This window comes from Glycine soja, chromosome 1 (assembly GCF_004193775.1).
Source record: "Glycine soja cultivar W05 chromosome 1, ASM419377v2, whole genome shotgun sequence".
Taxonomy (NCBI): Eukaryota; Viridiplantae; Streptophyta; class Magnoliopsida; order Fabales; family Fabaceae; genus Glycine; species Glycine soja.
In genome coordinates, this window is record NC_041002.1 from 3,505,051 (window position 1) to 3,526,375 (window position 21,325).

General features: G+C 31.4%; 1 protein-coding gene across 1 annotated transcript; it reads left to right on the top strand.

The window, feature by feature from the left end:
* The first annotated feature begins 1,837 nt into the window (after positions 1 to 1,837).
* LOC114406463 lies at positions 1,838 to 20,333 on the top strand. The gene is made up of 12 exons (XM_028369172.1): positions 1,838 to 2,385; positions 2,641 to 3,703; positions 3,856 to 4,155; positions 4,573 to 6,960; positions 14,059 to 14,582; positions 14,823 to 15,885; positions 16,039 to 16,341; positions 16,741 to 18,806; positions 18,921 to 19,083; positions 19,243 to 19,310; positions 19,402 to 19,477; positions 20,061 to 20,333. The coding sequence occupies exons 1-8, from the start codon at positions 1,892 to 1,894 to the stop codon at positions 18,751 to 18,753; spliced, it is 8,148 nt and encodes a 2,715-aa protein (XP_028224973.1). The 5' UTR covers positions 1,838 to 1,891; the 3' UTR covers positions 18,754 to 18,806; positions 18,921 to 19,083; positions 19,243 to 19,310; positions 19,402 to 19,477; positions 20,061 to 20,333.
* The last annotated feature ends 992 nt before the right edge of the window (positions 20,334 to 21,325 follow it).

Sequence of the window (21,325 nt, forward strand, 5' to 3'; positions counted from 1 at the left end):
GATAGCTGTAGTTCCATTATGTCTTGATTAGATTTGTATAGACAAAATCAAAGCTCTTCAAAAACTCAGAAGAAGTCAAGCCAGAGGCAGAGGTGGAAGAAGTCAAGCCAGTCCTATTGAGGCAGAGGCAAATCTAATAATTATAGAGTAAAAAATAATTTAATTTGATAAGAAAGTTTCAAACACATACTACTAACCAGGGGTTGAGTATATATAGTGGAAGGGTCTAATATTCCAAAACGTGACAATTGAAGGTTTCAATCCTTGCTGAAAGAACTATTCACACTTAGTATATAATAGTCTCCCGAATAGGATTACTTTCCCAAAAAACAAAAAAATATGTTTCTCAAAATTAATTACCTTACTCTTAAATTTTTGTTTTTTTTATAAAATTTGTTTATATTAGTTTTTTTCTTTGTCTAATTTATTTTTTACATTCAATTTGGTTCTTTATTCTTTTAAGTTTATTTAAGTCTTTAATTTTTTAAATTGATTCGATTTAGTTCTTTATTTTTTAAAATCATTTGATCTTGTCGTCAAAATTAATTTAAATAGTTTTGTTATCTAAATTTTATCCTCTTGTTTAATTATGTGTTTTGTAGCGGTTTAAAACCATCACTTAGACAATATAATCAAATTAAATCGATTTAAAAATTTATATAATTAAATTAAACATAAAAAATAAATAAGAGGATCAATAAGTTAATTTAACCTATAAAAAATTTAAAAAAAAAAACACGCAACTAAACATTTTTTTAAAATACTAAAAAATGAAACTCCTAATCCTAATTTTAAAATTTGACTTAAAAAATATAATTGAACACATTAAAATGATCTTTTGATAAAAGGGGACAACTTTATTTAAAATTTATCAAATGGTAATGATTTTTGAATTAATTTTTAAATGTGAGTAAGACCGAGGATTCTCATTACTTTGGTGTAAGAAGTTATAAAAAATTTCAAGACTTTTATTTTATTAGTGAAGTCATAAAAAATTTCATGACAGTTATTTTTTATTTTTTTAATTTAGTAATGTAAATTCATTAATTTCCAACTACTCTAACGTTGTACAATGTTATTTTTTAAAACAACAACCACTCTAAAATCATTTTTAATTCTATTACTTCTATATATTTGTTTTGATAAAAAAAATGACTTCAAAATCGTCGAATATATATATTAACTTCTTATATGAATAAAGTTGCTTATTATATAATACATAATATAATATAAAAAAACACATTACTTCTATTAAGGGTTCATCAATTTCTATAAAATAAAGACTATAATGCTACAGTATTAATTATAGTCTTTAGAGTAAAAGTAATTCATACTTAATTATATTTTAAACCATAATGCTACAGTAGAATAAAAAAAAACATTGGACGATTTTAAAGTGGTTGGAAATTTATGACTTTACATTATTAAGTAAAAAATTTACTTCAAGAAAATAACTCCACAAAAGTCCTTAAACTTTTTACGATTTCACTATAAATAAATAAAAAAACACTAAAAGCACATTTATGACAATAAACCTATCCATCTACTTCTTATCTAAATTGTACTAAGTGGCGTGTTGGGTGGAACAGAGAATGTTATGGTTTTAATGGGTCTTTTGACCAAAATCAAAGGAGAGAATTTTATTTGGAATTTATTAACCATAGATTATTCTTAAATAAGAATAAGTTATGGGGATGCTAAGACTAAGTCGTAAGAAGTCATAAAAAATTTCACCTTTTATTTTTTTTATTTAGTTTTAATGAAATAATAAAAATAAAGCATTTTTTGTGGTTAAGATTTCATGTAGTTTGCTTTTTATTCATGCTATAGTCGAAGAGACCTGAGAGACTAAGACTAAGAGGTGCAGAGGCAGGAAAGAAATTTGATTACAATGGCGGGGAGTTCTTCATCAGCTGCTGTGTCTCTTCTTCCTCTAACAAGGCATCATGTGTTCCTCAACTTCAGAGGGGAAGACACCCGTGACAACTTCATTAGTCACATTTATGCTGAACTACAGAGGAAAAATATTGAAACATATATAGATTACAGACTATCCAGAGGCGAAGAGATTTCACCTGCACTCCACAGAGCAATAGAAGAATCTATGATTTATGTTGTCGTTTTCTCTGAGAACTATGCATCTTCCACATGGTGTTTGGATGAACTCACAAAGATACTCGATTCCAAGAAGAGATATGGAAGGGTTGTGATCCCAGTTTTCTACAAGGTGGATCCATCAATTGTTAGGAATCAGAGAGAGACATATGCAGAAGCATTCGTTAAGCATGAACATCGATTTCAAGACAAGATCGACAAAGTGCATGCATGGAAGGCTGCTCTAACTGAAGCAGCTGGCCTCTCGGGCTGGGATTCACAAGTAACCAGGTCTTTAATAATTACGTGCTCTTTTCAGATTTTTGGACTTCTTTTAATTTACTTAGATGCTTAAATTGTATTGATCTCTCCATTAATCAAGTAATTCTCTTGTCTATTTACAAATTCAAGACCAATATTATGTATGACTCCAATATCTGTCTCTATCCAATATATGGTTTTTTTTTTTTTTTTTAGCTAGAAGTGTTTATGGAGAAGTTTATTGAAACAGACTCTGATACTTTATTTTGTTTTATTATGAGCCAGACCAGAAGCCACACTTGTTGCAGAAATTGTGAAAGATATTTTGGAAAAATTGGATAGTTCTTCCATTAGTGATCATCAAGGAATTGTTGGAATTGAAAACCATGTTACACGAATCCAGTCCTTGATGAACCTTGAGTCACCGGATATTCGGATCATAGGAATTTGGGGCTCGGGGGGAATTGGAAAGACTACAATTGCAAGGCAAATATATCACAAATTGGCGTCGAAGTTCGGTTCCAGCAGTCTTGTTTTAAATGTTCAAGAAGAAATAGAAAGACATGGAATACACCATATAATAAGCGAATATATATCAGAGCTTTTAGAGAAAGACAGAAGTTTTTCAAATAAAAGACTCAAACGGACAAAGGTTCTCCTCATTCTTGATGATGTTAATGATTCGGATCAACTAAAAGATTTAATTGGAGGGCGTGGTGATTTTGGCCAGGGCAGTAGAATCATTTTGACCAGCAGAGACATGCAGGTGCTTAAGAATGCTGAAGCTGATGAAATCTATGAAGTTAAGGAGATGAATTTTCAAAATTCTCTAAACCTTTTCAGTATACATGCTTTTCACCAAAATTATCCAAGAGAAACATACATGGACTTATCAATAAAGGTATTGCATTATGCTAAAGGGATTCCACTAGCTCTCAAGATTTTGGGCTCGTTGCTTGATGGTAGAACAAAGGAAGCATGGGAAAGCGAGTTGCAAAAGTTGGAAAAACTTCCCGATCCTAAAATTTTCAATGTATTAAAACTAAGTTATGATGGGCTTGATGAGGAGCAGAAGAATATATTTCTTGACATAGCTTGCTTTTATAGAGGTCATGGGGAGATTGTCGTGGCACAAAAGCTAGAGAGCTATGGTTTCTCTGCTACCATTGGAATGGATGTTCTCAAAGATAAGTGTCTGATATCTACTTTGGAAGGTAAAATTGAGATGCATGATTTAATACAAGAAATGGGACAAGAAATTGTTCGTCAAGAATGTTGCAATAATCCAGGAAAACGCAGTCGATTGTGGAAGGTTGAGGAAATTCATCAAGTCTTAAAAAATAACAAGGTATAGTGATCTGTGACTCAAATCACTTTCACATAATCACATGGATTTACTTTATGATAAATTGCAAAGCACTTAGCTATTAATACTATAAAACTTCTGTAGCAACTGTTTTTCAAAGTTTATTTTTCTCTAATTGTTTTATTTACTTTTAGGGGACGGATGCAGTACAGTGTATATTGCTAGACACATGCAAAATCAATGAAGTTAAACTACATTCTAAAGCTTTCGAAAAGATGGAAAATCTGAGGATGCTCCACTTTGAGTCTTATGACCGCTGGAGTAAATCAAATGTAGTTCTTCCATCATCCCTTGAAAGTCTTCCGGATGGTTTAAAAATTCTTCGTTGGGATGACTTCCCTCAGAGATCTTTGCCGCAGAACTATTGGCCACAAAATCTAGTGAGACTGGGAATGAGACATTGCCATCTTGAACAACTTTGGGAACCAGATCAGGTTTTTTAAGCTTTCTATCTTTCTTTGTGTTTTACAATTTTAAATATAAAAGTTCTACAAGATGGTTTTCTATATTGTACTGGTATATTTTAATTTTTCATAAAATTTATAAATATGCTTTGAAAATAAATTTTCCTTAAACAAATGGAAGTTAGTGATTAAATTACAAATTACGTGTTAAAATAAACTCTTTTTTTCTTCTAAAATTACAAATATATGTTCATAATCAATAAAAGACATCCAAACATAAATCAAATTATTTTAAAATCAAATTTAATTAACATTAATTTAATTTAAAATTGGCTTCAAACGCACATATAGAGGTGTAATTAAACTTTTTTTTATATATACTTTTTACATGGAAATTGACCTAGTTTTGTTTTAGATATCTAATCGTGTACTTATTATATATGGCAGAAATTACCGAATTTGAAAAGATTGGACCTGAGTTATTCTCGGAAACTAATTCGAATACCGGACCTTTATCTGTCACCAGATATTGAAGAAATATTACTGACTGGTTGTAAAAGCTTGACTGAAGTTTACTCCTCTGGATTCCTCAACAAGCTGAATTTTTTATGTTTAAATCAATGTGTTGAGCTTAGGAGTTTGAGTATTCCGAGCAATATTCTATGGAGATCATCAGGATTAATTCTTGTTTCTGGCTGTGACAAGCTTGAAACGTTTTCAATGAGTAATAGAACCGAAGTGGTTCAATTATCCGGTTGCTCACACCATGATACATTTCCGACTGGGAAAGGATCGTATTGTCAGGAATATCCCAGAGTTTGGCTCGGAGGTATTGTCGAAGGTGGATTAGAGTGTTCACACGCGGGACCTTCCCGAGTCATGCGTACTTTTAACCCCGTTGTTAATATAGACAGACATGAAGTTGAAGACAAAGAAGTGGAGAAAGCCTTAAACTTATTATACTTGGACATATTAGACTCGACAATACAGAGAGAAGGGGTGACCCCAACATTATCAAGTCCGAATGAGTTGTGTTGGTTAGATCTCTCTTACTGTGGATCCCTTACAAGCCTTTCACATGAGTTTGACCTTTCTAAGTTGAAATTCCTCAAGAAACTTATTCTCAATGATTGCTCAAAGTTCGAAATATTCCCAGAAATTAAGGACACAATGGAAAATCTAGCTGTGCTCAAATTAGACAGAACAGCAATAAAGACCCTACCTTCATCCTTGTGCCGTTTGGTAGCGCTTGAAGAATTGAGCCTGCACAGTTGCGCAAGTCTTGAGACTATTCCATCTTCCATTGGAGATCTCAGCAAACTCTGCAAGTTAGGCCTTACCAACTGTGAATCACTTGAAACTTTTCCGAGCAGCATTTTCAAATTGAAGTTGACAAAACTTGATTTGAGTGGTTGCTCAAAGCTGAGGACCTTCCCTGAGATCTTGGAGCCTGCACAAACTTTTGCTCACGTTAACTTAACAGGAACGGCCATTAAAGAATTGCCTTTTTCATTTGGCAATTTGGTTCATCTTCAAACCTTGCGCCTGAACATGTGCACCGATCTCGAGTCACTTCCCAACAGCATTTTGAAATTGAAGTTGACAAAACTTGATTTGAGTGGTTGCTCAAAGCTGAGGACCTTCCCTGAGATCTTGGAGCCTACACAAAATTTTGCTCACGTTAACTTGACAGAAACGGCCATTAAAGAATTGCCATTTTCATTTGGCAATTTGGTTCAGCTTCAAACCCTGCGTCTGAACATGTGCACTGATCTCGAGTCACTTCCAAACAGCATTGTCAATCTGAACCTTCTATCTGTACTCGATTGCTCGGGGTGTGCCAAATTAACAGAAATCCCAAGCGACATTGGTTGCTTGTCATTATTAAGGGAACTGTCACTGAGTGAGAGCGAAATTGTGAACCTTCCTGAGAGCATTGCTCATCTTTCAAGCTTGGAATTACTTGATTTAAGTGAATGCAAAAAGCTTGAATGCATCCCTCGGCTTCCCGCATTTCTAAAACAACTATTGGCATTTGATTGTCAATCTATTACAACAGTGATGCCATTGTCAAATTCACCTATTCAAATCCCATCAAATTCCAAAGAGGGTGGCTTCAGATTTTATTTCACCAATGGTCAACAACTTGATCCAGGTGCTCGTGCTAATATTATGGATGAGGCAAGGCTTAGGATGACCGAGGATGCATATAGGTCTGTGTTCTTTTGTTTTCCAGGGGGTGAAGTTCCTCATTGGTTCCCTTTTCGTTGCGAGGGACATTCAATAACTATACATAGAGATTCTCTAGATTTTTGCAGAAATGACAGGCTCATTGGTTTCGCTCTGTGTGTCGTTTTCCAACTGCCAGATACCAATGATATGGAAGGCAGATACGGTTCTTTTAGTTACTGCCTAAAATATGAATCTGATTTTCGCATACACATTCTTCCCAACAATGATAAGTTAACAAGCCATTTCAATTGGGAGGGTCGAGAGCGAAAACTTGATCAAGATCACACATTTCTTTGGAAATATAACTTAGAATCCCCAGGGATGAGTGGCATGAGCCGTATGCTCCCTCGTGCTCGCAGCTTCACTTTTGAGATCAGTCCATATATTGATGATAATTACATTCGGCGGCGACCATCTTTCTTATCAATTGTCAGAGACATCAAAGCAACTGTCAAAGTAAAAGAATGCGGAATATGCCCTCTTTATACCAAAGAGAAAGATGATGATAATAATGCTGATGCAGGTGGCAATTATGGATCTGTGAGATTTTCAAAAAATGGCATTGAAGAACCTAGTGGAAGCAATGTTGCATGGAAGGAGGAAGCCCTTTAATAAGCTACCTAGTCAGCAAATATCCTTTTCTTCTGGCAAGTAATCATTCCTTGGTGTCTAAATTGGCTTATCACTAATACTTTTTACAAGTTTTAATTGTCTAAATTTAATTTTATTTACATTTTTAATATTTGAAGCAATCAGTTGACAATGGCATTCAACAGGTTCACTCAGGTGTCTAAATTGGCATTCAGCGGGTTCATTCAAGTGTGGACAAAGAGATTTCTAAGTTGTAGCGAGATATAGTTTGATGTGTTCCCACAAAGGTAACTTGGCTTGCTCGGTTTTCCCACAGCTTCAATTTCTTGAAACTCTTTCCATTTTGGCTTCATTAACTTCTTTAGCATCTTCTGGCCAGGACATGACCAAATATTACTTCATGCTTGCATAGCAGCAAAGGCAATATGAATTTTAGAGGAGCTCCATTTATAAAGGTAATTGGTAAATCCTTTCGATAGTTTCTGTTCAAAAATGCCTTAGTTACTCAGCTATGGATGTTACTAAATAATTAATTTCCATGGACAGAGTCTTTAGGTGATGTTTTTCTGTTATATTTTATTTTTAAGAGCACTAATTCACTGTTATGGTGCTGAAAATTTTCAGTTATGCTTAAGCTCTCTCTCTATATAAAATGCAGTGTCATGCTTATAATGTGTGCTTGCATAAGAAAACCAGTCTTCTATTTTTCTGCCTTTTCATATTTTTTTTCTCAGTTTGTTATTGCTTTGTCCTTCTATATAACAACAGTTTCCTCCTTCCTATCAAGCCTTATATTCCCAGTTTTATGACAAGGTTTTGGGATCTCTAGTTGTTGTTGTAATTGAATATCATAACATTGAATTAACTTTGTGCATCGGGCGGTGAAGCCAGAAAATTCTTTGCTTGGTTAACATGGAACAGTTGATGATATGAAGTTATTTCTTATTTTTCTTGGTTTGTGGTGTGTTTCCTAGCCTAATTCACTTTCACTTTTTGTTTACCTTTCTACATTGCCATTAATAAGTGATTCCTTTGGGCAGGTAACATAGGTAATCATTTTATTTCAGGAATTTAAAATACAGCTGGATTTGGTGTATACAACTCTCATGGCATTTTCTACATTCTGGCCCTGATCGTTTAGCTTATCTGCGCTTCATGTTGAATACGAGTCCAAATTCAAATATGTTCTTTCTTCACATTGGGGAAGCTTGTTTCGAGTTGCGACTTATAAGTGCTGTTAGCATGTGATTGTTAATTGTAGTTTGATAATCAAGTTGAAGACCATTTTAATGTATAATCAAGTTGATTGAATCTCTCAATACCATTTTCTTTTTCTTTTACTTCTTTCGCGACTTTCTTTCAACATGACAAACTACAAACTATCCTTATTCGGGGGATTTTAATGGTTTCTTTTAAGATTGCAATTCTTTAATTGTTGGAATTCAAGAATGAGATAAAGTCACTGCTTGAACAACTTTAACCCTTGAGTTTTGAAATTAGACTTAGTCACGGATTAATGTCCTACTCTTCAAAAAAGTATAAATATTTTTGAATAATTGAGAATTAATAACAAAATTTTGTATAACATGATTTTATAATGATAATTTTATTTTAAAATATATAATTTAAAATATACATTAATTTAAATGTTACACTTCTTTTATCCTCCAGTTAATTATACATAACATTACAAAGAGATGGGTAAACACATGTTGGGTTTAAGTTGGATAAAAGTCTAAAATTTGTTTTAGATAAAGATAAATTTTTACATATGATTTTATGTCAAAGAAGAGTCTAGAAATAATTGTGTGCAAAATTGATTTTAAGTTTAAAGAACTTTAAGTAACTTTTAATTGAATCAATAATTTTTATTAAATTTTATCTCTAACTTGCTTTTATAATACAAACATAAATTGTATTACTTTAAAATCAATTTAAATTAAAATTAATTTTATTCAAAATTAATTTTTTCAAAAAGCTTATTCAAACATTCACAAATTTTATAAATATTTGTAATATTCATTGATATTTATCAAAATATCTGTTGGATCACAGGCTTAACGCGCTTGTTGCAGGCTTAGCGCGTGTGCTTCCTGGCCGGCTTAGCCCATGACGCACGCTGAGTGCGCGTATTGACTGGGCCTTTTTTGATTTTTTCTTTTTTCTTCATTATTTCCCACTTTTTGCTTATAGTACCTTCAATTTTTATATCTGCATCCAAAATTAAACAAAACATCAATTCTTTAATATTTAAGCGCAAATAACTGCTAAATAATTATTTTTAAAGACAATTTTACCTTATTTTCTATTATCAAAATACAATTATTTAGCAGTTATCAAAATGTTATTTTATGAATGATAATGGTTGAAAATTAACGATTGGATAAATTTATTGTACTTTTTATATTTTTGGAAACTAAATTCTAAATTTTAACAAGACTAGATTTATCAACAATTTATATATTTAAGGACAAAAATAATTATTTACCTAAAGATAGAAGTTTCTCTCAAAGCAACTCGGTCTATAGTCACACTCACACGTTCATAATCTATTAACGTCACCCCTGTAAGCATGGAATTGAAGTAGTACCGCACGCAAACCACCAACAATTAACACCCCTTATACTTTCATAATTGCCATTATTTCCAGGTGCGTTTCCAATTCTTTTGTGTTAGCATATTTTTACTTTCCGGATGCCCTTCATCGTTGCGTCAGTATCTTTTTTATATATATAAAAAATAAAGATTAATTATATATTTAACTTGATATTTTAACTTTCTTTAATAAAATATAAATCTCAAGAGAATATACTTTTTAACGGTGTTATTAATCTTTCATTCACGCCTGATTCACACTAATACGATGTGATATAATTCCAGTTCACTCTAGAGGTTTAATTTATGATTCATGAGTAAAAAATATATTTGTTGAGAGATGCTAACAGCTTAATCTTAAATGTATCTTAATATCTTAATGAATTAATCATTAATTTTTAACAAAGAATACTTCGAGTTCATCCAAAAATTCATGTGTGGTTTATGGTTAATCCAATTCTTTTTATATAATTAACAAGACTATGTTGATCAAGATAATTTTAGTTAGTTGTTTTTATCTTTTTTTTTTAATTGGCCGTAAAGATTATTTGATGGTCAAGTAAATTATTTTTTTATACTAATTTTTAATGATTTTTAAAATTTTACAGTAATATTTTTTAAAATATTAACTTTTATCTTTTTATATTTTTTTATTTTTATCCTGAATATATTTATTTAATTTTTTTATTACTCCTTTTTAAATAAATAATAATTTTATTATTTTTCAACTATTTTACACTTTTCAATACTTTAGCCGTTAATTTAACCAAACATTTATTATTTGTTTAGCATGAGTTTAACAACTTTAATCGGTATCTTTATATTTGTTGAATACTTATATTGGGGTGTTGTTAAGACTAGACTCATTCTTCTATTTGACTTAATTTAATGTTGATTTTGATAAATTTGAGTTTTGAAATTAGACATAGATACTTGGTGTATTTTGAGGAAGAGTTCAAATTAATTAAGTATTAGGTTATCTTAACTTGATTTAATGCCATATTCTTTAAAATAAGTATAAATATTTTTGAATAATTAAGTATTAATAAAATTTTGTATAACACAAACCATTCTCAATTGAACATGCACACAGCAAAGTTTTTGCAGTTTACTTTAGAGTTCAATTTATCTTATTTTAAAAAAGGCATTAATTTTTTTTTTCTCAAAGACAGTTTTTTTGAATGATTATTTCCCCTAAAAATAATATTTCCTAAACATATAAAAGTCATTTATTTTGAATGATAATGGTAACAACCTGCTGGTAAATCCCATCTGCCATGGTAGTTCTCTTTGCAGAGGGAAATCCAAGAGCTTGGATACTCAGATTTGATAAGGAGTTGATAGCTGTGTTTTGTTCAGTAAGTATAAACTTTATTAGGACTTACGTGAACCATTAATTTGACATGTCCGATTATAAGTTGGTAGCTATGTTTCAGTTTTGTTGTGGTATATTTGTTGTATCAATGCGCAGTGTTGTAAATAATCGTATGGGCATGTCAGAAGAAGGGACCGGTTTAGGCAAATTATCCTAATGGGGTTTCTTTTAGAAAGTATTTCTCATAATGGGTCTGTTTTAAAATAATTTATAACATAAGTTTGTTGTTTTACATAAAATACATGTAAACCGCCAGTGTTACTTAGTGCATGTTGTTTTGATGTTGGTTGCTTAGCACGTGTTGTTCTAACATTGCTTGCTTAGTGTATGGTGTGCGTTAAGCACGGCATTGGGTTGAGCCTTTTTTATTTTTTTTTTTTGTTATTTTTCAACCTTTTTGCTTTTTGTTACTCCAATTTTTATATCTGTAGCCAATATTTAACAAAATATCAATTCTGAACACATTAATACAAATAACTGTTAAATAATTATTTTTTAAAAGAAATTTTACTTAATTTTTTATTATTAAAGTATAATTATTTAACAATTATCAAATATATATAATGGAAGGGTCTAATATTCCAAAACGTGGCAATTGAAGGTTTCAATCCCTGCAGAAAGAACTATTCACACTTAGTATATAATAGTCTCTCGAATAGGATTACTGTCAAAAAACAAAAAAACATGTTTCTCAAAATTAATTACCTTACTCTAGAATTTTTTTTTTTTTTTTATAAAATTTGGTTAAATTTTTTTTCTTTCTCTAATTTTTTTTTTACATTCAATTTGATTCTTTATTATTTTAGCTTCATTTAAGTCTTTAATTTTTAAAATTGATTCAATTTCATTCTTTATTTTTTAAAATAAGTTTAATTTGGTCTCGCCGTCGAAATTAATTTGAATAATTATATTATCTAAATTTGTCTTGTTTTTTAATTGTGTGTTTTATAGCGGTTTAAAACTATCACTAAGTAATTTTAAATAATCATATTCAATTTAGACAATATAATCAAATTGAATCGATTTAAAAATTTATATAATTAAATTGAACATAAGTAAATAAGAGGATCAATAAGTTAATTTAACCTAAAAACTTCAAAAGAAACATGCAACTAAACATTTTTTTTAAATACTAAAAAATGAAACTCCTAATCATAGTTTTAAAGTTTGACTTAAAAAATATAATTGAACACATTAAAATTATCTTTTGATAAAAGGGAACAATTTTATTTAAAATTTATCAAATGGTAGTGATTTTTGAATTAATTTTTAAATGTGAGTAAGTCCTAGAATTTTCATGACTTTGGTTTAAGAAGTTATAAAAAAATTTACAAATTTTTTTTAGTGAAGTCATAAAAATTTGATGATTTTTGTGGAGTTATTTTTTATTTTTTTAATTTAGTAATGTAAATTCATTAATTTCCAAGTACTCTAAAGTTGTACAATGTTATTTTTTTAACAACAACAACTCTAAAATTATTTTTACTTATACTACTTCTATATATTTGTTTTAATAAAAAAAGACTTTAAAGTAGTCGAATATATATACTAACTTCTTATATGAATAAAGTTGCTTATTATATAATACATAATATAATAAAAAAACGCATTACTTCTATTTAGAGTTCATCAATTTCGATAAAATAAAGACTATAATGCTACACTAGAATTAAAAAAAAACATTGGACGATTGTAAAGTAGTTGAAAATTTATGACTTTACACTATTTTCATTATTAAGTCAAAGATTTACTTTAAGAAAATAAATAGTCATTAAACTTTTTACAATCTCAGTAAAAATGAATAAATAAAAAAGAGGACTAAAAGCATATTTATGACAGTAAACCTATCCATCTACACAATTTTATTTTTTATTTGAAATTTATTAACTAGTGAGTATTCTTAAATAAGAATAAGTTAGAGGAATATTAAGACGTAGAAGTCATAAAAATTTAACCTTTTATTTTTTTATTTAGTTTTAATAAAATAAAAAAAAATTGATAACTTTTGTGTAAAATAACTTAATAATGTAAAGTCCTAAATTTTGAACGACTTTAAAGTCGTGCAATGTTGTCAGAGTTATGTCAATAATGTGTATTTTTTTTTTAGATTTTTCTATTTGTGGGTTGATTTTAAACTATTATAAGAAAAAAAGATAAGAGGTAACAGATATTACCATATTTGAGTTAGAAATCATTACATTATGACTTTTTTAATTGAAGTTGTAATTTTTTTTATTTGAGTTTAATTTTTTTTTTATTTACGACTTTGAAATCATATATTTTTTTATGTTTAAAGTTATTTGTTTTATGATTTTTTATTTATTTGTATTTTTTTTCTTTTGCTTTCAAATTTTGATAGGTCTCACCTAACCCACTTTTACATATTAAATTCTTTTCATTTTTTCCACACTCCTTTTTTTCTTCTTCTCACTTTCTCTCATTCTCTCTCCTCGTTTGAGTTCCTCTTCTTCCTTTTTTTTTTCTTCTAACTCCTTCAATCTTTTTCTTTCTTATTTCTTCTTCCTTATCCCCTTGTTGGTAAGTCTATTTTTTTTTTTGGATATGTTTGTTTTATTGTTAGGGAGAATGAGAGTAAAAAAATATTTTTTTGTTAATCAAATTTTGAGATCTACTGAAAATTAGATCTTAAATTCTAGATCATTAGTTAAGATATGATACTCTTAGTGATATAGTACAGCTTTATATAAAAGAAAAAGTAAATGGATATGTTTATTGCCATAAATGTATATTTTAATGCAAAATAAAGCATTTTTTGTGGTTAAGATTTCATATAGTTTGCTTTTTATTCACGCTATAGTCGAAGACCCGAGAGACGACTAAGAGGTGCAGAGACATTGAACGATTCTAAAGCAGTTGGAAATTTTAATAGGTCTTTTGACCAAATTAAAGGAGACAATTTTATTTGGAATTTATTAACAAGTGATTATTCTTAGATAAGAATAAGTTATGGGGATAATAAGACTAAGGCGTAAGAAGTCATAAAAAATTTCACCTTTTATTTATTTTTTATTTAGTTTTAATGAAATAATAAAAATAAAGCATATTTTGTGGTTAAGATTTCATGTAGTTTGCTTTTTATTCATGCTATAGTCGAAGACCTGAGAGACTCAGACTAAGAGTTGCAGAGGCAAGAAAGAAATTTGATTACAATGGCGGGGAGTTCTTCATCAGCTGCTGTGTCTCTTCTTCCTGTAATTAGGCATGATGTGTTCCTCAACTTCAGAGGGGAAGACACCCGTGACAACTTCATTAGTCACATTTATGCTGAACTACAGAGGAATAAGATTGAAACATATATAGATTACAGACTAGCCAGAGGCGAAGAGATTTCACCTGCACTCCACAAAGCAATAGAAGAATCTATGATTTATGTTGTCGTTTTCTCCCAGAACTATGCATCTTCCACATGGTGTTTGGATGAACTCACAAAGATACTCAATTGCAAGAAGAGATATGGAAGGGTTGTGATCCCAGTTTTCTATAAGGTGGATCCATCAATTGTTAGGCATCAGAGAGAGACATATGCAGAAGAATTCGTTAAGTATAAACATCGATTTGCAGACAACATCGACAAAGTGCATGCATGGAAGGCTGCTCTAACTGAAGCAGCTGAGATCGCGGGCTGGGATTCACAAAAAACCAGGTCTTTAATAATTACATGCTCTTTTGAGATGTTTTAGACTTCTTTTAATTTACTTAGATGCTAAAATTGTATTAATCAAGTAATTCTCTTGTGTATTTACAAATTCAAGACCAATATTATGTAGGACTCCAATATCTGTCTCTATCCAATATATGATATTTTCTTTTTTACCTAGAAGTGTTTAAGGAGAAGTTTATTAAAACAGGTTCTGATACTTTATTTTGTTTTATTATGAGCCAGTCCAGAAGCCACACTTGTTGCAGAAATTGTGAAAGATATTTTGACAAAATTGAATAGTTCTTCCAGTTGTGATCATCAAGAATTTGTTGGAATTGAAACCCATATTACACAAATCAAGCTCTTGATGAAGCTTGAGACACTGGATATTCGGATCATAGGAATTTGGGGCTTGGGGGGAATTGGAAAGACTACGATTGCAGGGCAAATATATCACCAATTGGCGTCACAGTTCTGTTCCAGCAGTCTTGTTTTAAATGTTCCGGAAGAAATAGAAAGACATGGAATACAACGTACAAGAAGCAACTATGAGAAAGAGCTTGTAGAGGGAGGCATAAGTATTTCAAGTGAAAGACTCAAACGGACAAAGGTTCTCCTCTTTCTTGATGATGTTAATGATTCAGGTCAACTAAGAGATTTAATTGGAGGGCGTGGTCGTTTTGGCCAGGGGAGTCGAATTATTTTGACCAGCAGAGACATGCAGGTGCTTAAGAATGCTGAAGCTGATGAAATCTATGAAGTTAAGGAGATGAATGATGAAGAATCTCTAAAACTTTTCAGTATACATGCTTTTCACCAAAACCAGCCAATAGAAACTTACAAGGAGTTATCAGAAAAGGTATTGCGTTATGCTAAAGGGATTCCACTTGCTCTCCAGATTTTGGGCTCGTTGCTTTATAGAAAAACAGAGGAAGTATGGAAAAACCAGTTGCAAAAGTTGGAAAAGTATCCCGATTCCAAAATTTTCAATGTATTAAAACTAAGTTATGATGGGCTTGATGAGGAGCAGAAGAATATATTTCTTGACATAGCTTGCTTTTATAGAGGTTATTGGGAGATTTTCGTGGCACAACAGCTAGAGAGCTGTGGTTTCTCTGCTACCATTGGAATGGATGTTCTCAAAGATAAGTGTCTAATATCTATTTTGAAAGGTAACGTTCAGATGCATGATCTGATACAAGAAATGGGACGAGAAATTGTTCGTCAAGAATGTTGCCTTAATCCAGGAAAACGCAGTCGATTGTGGAAGGTTGAGGAAATTCATCAAGTCTTAAAAAATAACGAGGTATAGTGATCTGTGACTCAAATCACTTTCACATAATCACGTGGATTTACTTTATGATAAATTGCAAAGCACTTAGCTATTAATACTATAAAACTTCTGTAGCAACTGTTTTTCAAAGTTTGTTTTTCTCTAATTGTTTTGATTTACTTTTAGGGGACGGATGCAGTACAGTGTATATTGCTAGACACATACAAAATCAATAAAGTTAAACTACATTCTAAAACTTTCGAAAAGATGGAAAATCTGAGGATGCTCCACTTCTTTAATTCTCATGTCCCCTGGAGTGAATCAAATGTATTTCTTGCATCATCTCTTAAAAGTCTTCCGGATGGTTTAAAAATTCTTTGTTGGGATGGCTTCCCTCAGAGATCTTTGCCGCAGAACTATTGGCCACAAAATCTAGTGAGACTGGAAATGATACGTTGCCATCTTGAACAACTTTGGGAACCAGATCAGGTTTTTTAAGCTTTCTATCTTTCTGTGTTTTACAATTTTAAAGATAAAAGTTCAACAAGATGGTTTTCTATATTGTACTGGTATATTTTAATTTTTCATAAAATTTATAAATATGCTTTGAAAATAAATTTTCCGTAAACAAATCGAAGTTAGTGATTAAATTACAAATTACGTGTTAAAATAAACTCTTTTTTTCTTCTAAAATTACAAATATAAGTTCATAATCAATAAAAGACATCCAAACATAAATCAAATTATTTTAAAATCAAATTTAATTAACATTAATTTAATTTAAAATTGGCTTGAAACGCACATATGGAGGTGTAATTAAACATTTTTTTTACATGCAAATTGACCTAATTTTCTTTTAGATATCTAATCATGTACTTATTATGGCAGAAATTACCGAATTTGAAATGGTTGGACCTGCGTTATTCTGGGAAACTAATTCGAATACCGGACCTTTATCTGTCACCAGATATTGAAGGAATATTACTGACTGGTTGCTCAAAGTTCGAAATATTCCCAGAAATTAAGGACACAATGGAAAATCTAGCTGTGCTCAAATTAGACGGAACAGCAATAAAGACCCTACCTTCATCCTTGTGCCGTTTGGTAGCGCTTGAAGTATTGAGCCTGGACAGTTGCGCAAGTCTTGAGACTATTCCATCTTCCATTGGAGATCTCAGCAAACTCTGCAAGTTAGGCCTTACCTACTGTGAATCACTTGAAACTTTTCCGAGCAGCATTTTCAAATTGAAGTTGACAAAACTTGATTTGAGTCGTTGCTCAAAGCTGAGGACCTTCCCTGAGATCTTGGAGCCTGCACAAACTTTTGCTCACGTTAACTTAACAGGAACGGCCATTAAAGAATTGCCTTTTTCATTTGGCAATTTGGTTCATCTTCAAACCTTGCGCCTGAACATGTGCACTAATCTCGAGTCACTTCCCAACAGCATTTTCAAATTGAAGTTGACAAAACTTGATTTGAGTCGTTGCTCAAAGCTGAGGACCTTCCCTGAGATCTTGGAGCCTGCACAAACTTTTGCTCACGTTAACTTAACAGGAACGGCCATTAAAGAATTGCCTTTTTCATTTGGCAATTTGGTTCATCTTCAAACCTTGCGCCTGAACATGTGCACTGATCTCGAGTCACTTCCAAACAGCATTGTCAAATTGAAGTTGACAGAACTTGATTTGAGTGGTTGCTCAAAGCTGAGGACCTTCCCCGAGATCTTGGAGCCTGCACAAACTTTTGCTCACGTTTACTTAACAGGAACGGCCATTAAAGAATTGCCTTTTTCATTTGGCAATTTGGTTCAGCTTCAAACCCTGCACCTGAACTTGTGCACTGATCTCGAGTCACTTCCAAACAGCATTGTCAATCTGAACCTTCTCTCTGTACTCGATTGCTCTGGGTGTGCCAAATTAACAGAAATCCCAAGCGACATTGGTTGCTTGTCATTATTAAGGGAACTGTCACTAGGTGAGAGCCGAATTGTGAACCTTCCTGAGAGCATTTGTAATCTTTCAAGCTTGGAATTACTTGATTTAAGTGAATGCAAAAAGCTTGAATGCATCCCTCGGCTTCCAGCATTTCTAAAACAACTATTGGCATTTGATTGCCAATCTATTACAACAGTGATGCCATTGTCAAATTCACTTATTCAAATCCCATCAAATTCCCAAGAGTGTAACATCTTCAGATTTTGTTTCACCAATGGTCAACAACTTGATCCAGGTGCTCGTGCTAATATTATGGATGAGTCAAGGCTTAGGATGACCGAGGATGCATATAGGTCTGTGTTCTTTTGTTTTCCAGGGAGTGAAGTTCCTCATTGGCTCCCTTTTCGTTGCGAGGGACATTCAATAACTATACATAGAGATTCTCTAGATTTTTGCAGAAATGACAGGCTCATTGGTTTCGCTCTGTGTGTCGTTTTCCAACTGCCAGATACCAATGATATTAAACGCAAATGCGGTTCTTTTAGTTACTGCCTAAACTATGTATCTGATCATGGCAAACACATTCTACCCAACAATGATAACTTAAAATCCTATTTCTACTGGAGGGATCAAGAGAGAAAACTTGATCAAGATCAAGATCACACATTCCTGTGGAAATATAACTTAGAATTCCCAGAGATGAGCTGCATGAGCCGTATGCTCCCTCGTGCTCGCAGCTTCACTTTTGAGATCAGTCCATATTATGATGATAACATTTTGCAGCCACCATCTTTCTTATCAATTGACAGATACTTCAAATCAACTGTCAAAGTAAAAAAATGCGGAATATGCCCTCTTTATACCAAAAAGAAAGATGATAATAATGCAGGTGCAGGCGACTATTCTGGATCTGTGAGATTTTCAAAAAATGGCATTGAAGAACCTAGTGGAAGCAATGCTGCATGAAAGGAGGAAGACCTTTAATAAGCTACCTAGGCAGCTAATATCTTGTTCTTCTGGCAAGTAATCTTTCCTTGGTGTCTAAATTGACTTGTTACCAATACTTTTTACAAGTTTTAATTGTCTAAATTTCATTTTATTTGAAGTAATCGGTTGACAATGGCATTCAACAGGTTCACTCAGGTGTTCCCAAAGAGATTTTGAAGTTGTGGTGAGATATAGTTTGTTGTTGCTATATCAGCATAAGTTGGCTTGCTCGGTTTTTCCACAGCTGCAATGTTTCATAGTCTTGTATGGAAATACAATAAGATAGTAAGCTAGTCTCTTGTTCTTCCGGTAACTAATCTTTCCTTGATGTCAAATTGGCTTACCACCGATACTTTCTAGTTTATTAAACTTTTGACATTTTATTATCAAATTCTATTTTTTTATTTTATTTTATTTTATTTACATTTTGGATATTTGAAGTAATTGGTTGACAATGGCATTCAGCAGGTTCATTCAAGTGTGGACAAAGAGATTTCTAAGTTGTAGCGAGATATAGTTTGATGTTTTCCCACAACGTAAGTTGGCTTGCTCGGTTTTCCCACAGCTGCATTTCTTGAAACTCTTTCCATTTTGGCTTCATTAACTTCTTTAGCATCTTCTGGCCAGGAAATGGCCAAATATTACTTCATGCTTGCATAGCAGCAAAGGCAATATGAATTTTAGAGGAGCTCCATTTATAAAGGTAATTGGTAAATCCTTTCGATAGTTTCTGTCCGAAAATGCCTTAGTTACTCGGCTATGGATGTTACTGAATAATTAATTGCCATGGACAGAGTCTTTAGGTGATATTTTTTTGTTATATATTATTTTTAAGAGCACTAATTCACTGTTATGGTGCTGAAAATTTTCAGTTATGCTTAAGCTCTCTCTATATAAAATGCAGTGTCATGCTTATAATGTGTGCTTGCATAAGAAAACCAGTCTTCTATTTTTCTGGCTGTTCATATTTTTTTCTCAGTTTGTTATTGCTTTGTCCTTCCATATAACAACAGTTTCCTCCTTCCTACCAAGCCTTATATTCCCAGTTTTATGACAATGTTTTGGGATCTCTAGTTGTTGTTGTAATTGAATATCATAACATTGAATTAACTTTGTGCATCGGGCGGTGAAACCAGAAAATTCTTTGCTTGGTTAACATGGAACAGTTGATGATATGAAGTTATTTCTTATTTTTCTTGGTTCACTCACTTTTTGTTTACCTTTCTACATTTCCGTTAATAAGTGATTCCTTTGGGCAGGTAACATAGGTAATCATTTTATTTCAGGAATTTAAAATTCAGCTGGATTTGGTGTATACAACTCTCATGGCATTTTCTACATTCTGGCCCTGATTGTTTTGCTTATCTGTGCTTCATGTTGAATACGAGTCCAAATTCAAATATGTTCTTTCTTCACATTGGGAAAGCTTGTTTCGGGTTGTGAGTTATAAGTGCTGTTAGCATGTGTTAATTGTAGTTTGATAATCAAGTTGAAGACCATTTTAATGTATAATCAAGTTGATTGAATCTCTTATTATCATTTTCTCTTTGTTTTACTCCTTTCGCGACTTTCTTTCAGCATGACAAACTACAAACTATCCTTATTGGAGGGTTTTTAATGATTTTTTGTAAGATTACAATTCTTCAATGGTTGGAATTCAAGAATGAGGTAAAGTCTCATATTGGATACTAATGAAAAAGTTGAACAACTTTAATATTAAGTTCACTTATGCTAGAATACCTACATTGAAGCGTGATTAAGACTAAGACTAGACTCATTGCACTCCCTAAACAACTTTAACCCCTTATCTTTGTTAGATATCTTTGTTGGATATCCACTACCTGGCCCAAATCAATGTGGATTTTGATAGACTTGAGTTTTGAAATTAGACTTAGTCACGGGTTAATGCCCTATTCTTTAAAAAAGTATAAATATTTTTGAATGATTGAAAATTAATAACAAAATTTTGTATAACATGATTTTATAATGATAATTTTATTTTAAAATATATAATTTAAAATATACATTAATTTAAATGTTACACTTCTTTTACTCTACAGTTAGTTGTACATAACATTACAAAGAGGGGGGCAAACACATGTTGGGTTTAAGTTGGATAAAAGTCTAAAATTTGTTTTAGATAAAGATAAATTTTCACATATGATTTTATGTCGAAGAAGAGTCTAGAAATGAATGTGTGCAAAATTGATTTTAAATTTAATGAACTTTAAGTAACTTTTAATTGGATCAATAATTTTACATTAAATTCTATCTCTAACTTGCTTTTATAATACAAACATAAATTGTATTACTTTAAAATCAATTTAAATTTAAATTAATTTGATTCAAAATTAATTTTTTCAAAGCTTATTCAAACATTCACAAATTTTATAAATATTTGTAATATTCATTGATATTTATCAAAATATAAATCTAAAAGAAGTTAAAAAATAAAATAAAACTTTTAAAACATATGATAAAAATAAATAATTTTGAAATATATATTTATATTTAAATTAAATTAGGATACTTTATTTTATTTTTAATTAAA